Consider the following 5,861-nt stretch of genomic DNA (forward strand, 5'->3'; position numbering starts at 1 on the left):
AACTTCATATCTTAGGTAAACATGACCCAGAAATACTGAAGAACAACTTCATATCTTGGGTAAACATGACCCAGAAATACTGAAGAACAACTTCATATCTTGGGTAAACATGACCCAGAAATACTGAAGAACAACTTCATATCTTGGGTAAACATGACCCAGAAATACTGAAGATGAATTTCATATCTTGGGTAAAGATGACCCAGAAATACTGAAGAACAACTTCATATCTTGGGTAAACATGACCCAGAAATACTGAAGAAGAAACAGAAGCAAATGTCAAGAAAAGAAAGAAAGAAGATACACTAGAAACATATTTAAAAGTCTTATATTATTCAATTACAAGCTTTCTACGAGATACAAATATTTACAAACTAAGGATACCATGATAATATAGAGTAACATTTTTTTTATAAAAAATAACTGCTTGCATACTTTTAACACTGACATTAATTTATACTTCACACTGAAGACTTTGCTGGCCTGATGTGACTCAAGAAGACTACTGCATTAATTTCAATATGTCAATATCAAGTGTAAACATTATTGTTATATCATTCATAACTAATTTTCACTTCTAAAATGCTCTTAAAATACAGCATAATGTAACATAATGATGTCATACTTTAGGTTTGTAAATTTGAAATATTTGTACATAAATGGTTTAAAAGAACGTGATAGACAAGCAGAAAAACCCCAGAAAAAGTTTTAAACACTGAAACACAACCATGTATAATATGGATTATAATTTATTAATGTTTAATTATTAAATCATGTAAAAGTTTGATTTAGGAAATGTTTAGTGACATCAAATGTTCTCTGATACAGCTACCTTGCAAAATTTATTTTGGTTAAAGATTGCAATTAGGAATAGTATTCCAGAAAGTAAAATTCAAAAATCGTAAGGTTTAAAAAATTAAAAATAAAATACATACAGACTCTGAAAATTGACTTGGGATGCTACCTGGATTTGTTCTTTAAAAACATAAAGCATTTTAGAATGAACAGCCTTACACTTCCATTGAGACAAGAGAGGCACAGTAATTTAATACAGTTTACACGTCCAATACACTTGAAGCGAGAGAAACCGATTACCTCATGGAATCCTTCAGTATGACTTTAACAAGTTTAAACCAAATTTCTTTGTTGGAACAAGCTTCTTGAACTAGGTAGTCATCAGTACTCTGTGCAGACAAACATAAAACAGATTGCTAGTAAACAACTCTTATTTATGTTCAGACGTTTGTGTAAACATTAATCACATTAAATGTAAGACTTTGTTATTTCTTTGACTTAAAATAGCATATTATAAACAGTAAAATTACAGGACTTGCAAAACCTCAAAAAAGTAACTTTTAAACAGATGAAAAACTTTGTTTAGTAGAATATTCTGTTTCTACATTGTAACTTGTTAAACAGATGAAAAACTTTGTTTAATAGAATATTCTGTTTCTTGTTTGTAACTTGTTAAACAGATGAAAAACTTTGTTTAGTAGAATATTCTGTTTCTACATTGTAACTTGTTAAACAGATGAAAAACTTTGTTTTATCGAATATTCTGTTTCTACATTGTAACTTGTTAAACAGATGAAAAACTTTGTTTAGTACAATATTCTGTTTGTAACTTGTTAAACAGTTAATTAGATTTTAATAAATAATTGTTCTACTACATGAAAAGGCTAGAGAATTTTATAGAAACCTTGAGGTTACCTTTACAGTTTCTTCAGCAACATCCGTCAATGTCTCGACAAGTACGTCCTTGTTAGCTGTATTCTGGTTCAAGGCTCTTATTAGAGAAATCAGTAGAACTCTGATTAGAGCAACAGCAGGCTCTGCCTGTGCCACCTTGTGCTCTAAAACTGCACAACTTCTAAACAGCCACAGTGCAAGCTTTATTTGTTCCTCCCCGAGTATCCTTCCATTCTCTACAACGTCGCTGTGAATAAATTCCACTAGCTGCAGAATCATATCTGAATCTGAAAAAAATTAGTTAAAAAACTGAAAAAACCTAACTCAAACCTGCTTCTTTTTACAGCTAATTTATTCTTTTTGAATTTAATTTTATTTTCAAGTCTAAGGCATTTTTTTTCTAATAATTGTAAAAGGTAACAAAAAAATTATTCTTATCTGTTTGCTTTTTTTTCCTTCTAGCATCATCCATTAAAATCATTTTTAATTTTATATATTTCAATTTCAACTGCTATTGTAACCTGTTTCAACAACAGAGTGCATACTATTTTAGTAATATTCAGTTTTACTATTCTTTATTTTTAAAAGTCTGTATTCCATCAGTTTTTCTTAAGCCTAATGATACTTCAAAACTTGTATATAAAGTTTTAGTTGTGCTAAAATTCATCAAAAACAAATAGTAATAACAAAAAAAAGATGAACTGGAAATTTAAATATTTCAAATTCTTCTAAAATATTCAATCCAATCATGCTAGAATAATTCTTATAAACATTGAATGAACTAACATTTGATGGCATTGAATGTCAAGAACCTTAATGTTATGTTAAAAAGAAAAAAATATTCCTAATCTAAAAATACAGGACTTTCTCTTAATTACGTTAATGAACTAGTTAACTTTAGTTCATATCAGATGCTGCCTTTGAATACAAATATAAAATAATATATACATTTGTATACAAGAAACATAAATACTAGTAATAACTGGCTGTATGTTAATAATATCTTTTATGGATTTTGATGTGATAAAATATTTACCAGCAATCACAAATCAACAAGTTAGAAAGTTGTTTCTCTCCTTAAAACTTGATAGCCAATTTTACAATGAATTAGGCTTAAAAAGTAACTTTGTACTGAAACAAAGTGACAACTTGTATATATTCTCAAATATACATATCCAGTGATACAAAACAGATGGAAGATTGGTTTAATTCACTGAACTCTACAAAGATTAACAAATTAGGTACAAACGCTCACCAATTAATTTCTCAGTGGACAATTTGTATACGAGAGTTGAAGTATAATCCAAAATTGTTTTGTCTTTAATGACCATGTTAAGTTCTCCTTTGATATTTTCACAGATGATAGTCCAAAACTGTGAGATTACAGGGTACAGAGATTTTTCAAGAGTTCCAGGAATCCAAGATGGTGGAAAACAGAGATTAATAAAATAGATAAAAGCCACTTTGTCTCTCGATTCCAAATTTTTTTGATGTGATGAAAGCCAATGTTTACAGGTCTGTAAGTGGACAGGACAAGATTTCGCTAAAAGTTCAACGATCCTCAGACTTTCCACGTGAAATTTTTCTATTAAACATAATACTGTTTCTGTAAACAAAAAAAAAGAAACAAATTCATATCTAATAGCTAAATATCGATAGGATAATGTGTCAGTAATATTAAAAGCACTAGTAAATACAGTAGCATGATCCATTATCAGGAAGTTTTTATTTCTGTATACATTTTAATAGATTACAACCTTTTTAACATTTATCAAAGGATTTTTTATGATATACAACATGCATAAATGATTGAATGATTTGGGAATCAAAAGATACATAAGGAAAGTCTCGAATATATAGAGTTCTTAAGAAGTTAGCTTCTCCAGAACAGCACACAATTTCTTTTCAATTTTCACCAGTTTTACGTTAATGTACAGGAACAGTACCTAAATGGTATACAAACTGACAAAGACTTAACAAGTGAATCATGTAAGAATAAATGTAAGCATGACGCAATCTTCACAGGACTGTATATGTTAGTGTTCCATGTTTTTATTCTTTCACTCTATTTAAATCATGTTGTCCATATAGAATAAATGTAAGCATGACGCACTAACATATACAGTCCTGTGAAGATTGTTCCATGTTTATTCTTTCACTCTATTTAAATCATGTTGTCCATATAGAATAAATGTAAGCATGACGCACTAACATATACAGTCCTGTGAAGATTGTTCCATGTCTTTATTCTTTCACTCTATTTATTTAGGATGTGTGTAAAGTGAAAATATATGTTTAAAGAAAGTATATATCTCTCTCACTCTTATTAGTGCTATAGCTCAAAGTTTACGCTGTTCTACGAAAGAGAACTACTATGTTTTATTCTCAAAAGTTACGACTACTTGCCTTCTTCAACAGCAGCGCAATAGGGTGGATACTGAGTGAGGAAATCCAAAAGGCATTTTCCTAATCGAGCCGATGCAGCCTCTTCTGTTGTTGTTGTAGCATAGAGCTGAAACAATGCCGATACACAGCTGGATGACAGCATGGTCGAGAAATCGTGATCTTTCACTGTGAGATTCTGTAAAAGTTTTTGGATGACTATAAACTCTGGATCTATCACTCTTAAAGTTTCCAACCTGTTGTTCCTGAAGATGGCTTCCAGCAAGTCACATGTTTTAGGTTTGTCAATAAAATTAAAAATTGGCATCAGCAAAGTTTGCAAGTTAAAAGGTTTGTCTTGTTCCGTCATGAATGTCTGCACAGCTTTGCCACTATTTTCTTCTAAAAATCTCTGCACTTTATTCATGAATGGTTTAATCATGCTACACAAGGTTGGTGTGACCATCAAAATGGCTTCTGAACTTCCTATTAATTTGAGGTAAAAAGCAGTGATCAAATGCACTACGTGTTGACTAACACCAGTTTCTTTATCATACTTAAGAAACCAACTAATGGCTTCAGGATGTGCAAACACCAGTTGTAACGCAGCTGTTGCAAATGAAACACAATTATCATCCTCTTTAGCTTCAGGACTCAAATGAGATTGTTCAAAGCTATCTGTTTCAGGTTTGCCGTGTCCACTTAGAGACTTTGTATATTTTTTAAAATCTAAATGGTCAGCTAAAATAGCCTTTAGAAGGTCAAAGTAAGCTGTCACTTCTTCGATGGTATCTTCTTTGTCCTGAAAAAAAAACAGATATTCATGTAAATATAGACAATATTTTATCAAAAATCTAAAGAAATAATAAGCAGGCAAATTTTGAATGATTTCAAAATGTTAAAAACAAAAACTCAAATAACTTTAGATTTTTTACTTTGAACTACGTAAGAGAGTAAGGAATTTTGGGTAAATAATAATAACTAGAAGTATTTAGAAGGTTCGAAAGGTGGTTCTTCTTCATTAGGAACCTTCTGTAAAGAAAAAAACCCTCCTTGGAAAGTATCAGCTTAAGTTTCTCCCCATTTCTCACCTTACTTGCCTCTGGGTGAATGTCACGGTTACTTCCAGCTCTTTATTTAAACACATCTATATTTAAACCTGTTTACAAGTTATGCTCATTGTTTATTTACACACAATAATATCTTGTACATAATGAGTAAGTAAATCAATGTATTAACCAATCACTTTATTACATAAGAAGGATATAATCAGAATAGCTAAAAACACATATGATAAGAAATATGCATATCACAATAAAAAAAAAAGTAAAATCCCAATGGTTTGCTCCTGATGGAGACAAGATTTTAAATATTACCAAGCCTATTTTAATTTCAAAATGTAAAAAAGAGAGTAAATAAAGAAAGCAAAGTTATAAAGAACACGGTTGATAACATCCGGGGGGGGGTATTTGTTTAGTTTTTATACTCACCGACATTTTGTTTAGTGTGAAATTCTGTATATGTGCAAAGTTCGTTACAAACGAATAATTTAGTTTGAATTGTTTATATTAGACAAACTCTTATAAATGATAAAACTTATCCTATCAAAAGCTATATGTAAAAAATACACTATTATTAATTAGTACAAAAATACACTATTATTAATTAGTACAAAAACACACTATTATTAATTAGTAAAAAAATACACTATTATTAATTAGTACAAAAACACACTATTATTAATTAGTAAAAAAATACACTATTATTAATTAGTACAAAAACACACTATT

The 5,861-nt window shown here is 29.9% G+C and overlaps 1 protein-coding gene across 1 annotated transcript in view; it reads right to left on the reverse strand.

The window, feature by feature from the left end:
* LOC106465469 (nucleolar pre-ribosomal-associated protein 1-like) overlaps positions 1 to 5,861 on the reverse strand; it is a 46,337-nt gene that overhangs the window by 15,802 nt on the left and 24,674 nt on the right. Inside the window, exons 19-22 of the mRNA XM_022393371.1 lie at positions 4,096 to 4,873; positions 2,945 to 3,295; positions 1,711 to 1,976; positions 1,096 to 1,184 (exon numbers count right to left, since the gene is read on the reverse strand). Of these exons, the coding sequence (XP_022249079.1) occupies positions 1,096 to 1,184; positions 1,711 to 1,976; positions 2,945 to 3,295; positions 4,096 to 4,873 (1,484 nt within the window). The remainder of the gene's footprint in view (positions 1 to 1,095; positions 1,185 to 1,710; positions 1,977 to 2,944; positions 3,296 to 4,095; positions 4,874 to 5,861) is intronic.

The sequence above is a fragment of the Limulus polyphemus genome, unplaced genomic scaffold (genome assembly GCF_000517525.1).
Source record: "Limulus polyphemus unplaced genomic scaffold, Limulus_polyphemus-2.1.2 Scaffold1954, whole genome shotgun sequence".
Classification (NCBI taxonomy): Eukaryota; Metazoa; Arthropoda; class Merostomata; order Xiphosura; family Limulidae; genus Limulus; species Limulus polyphemus.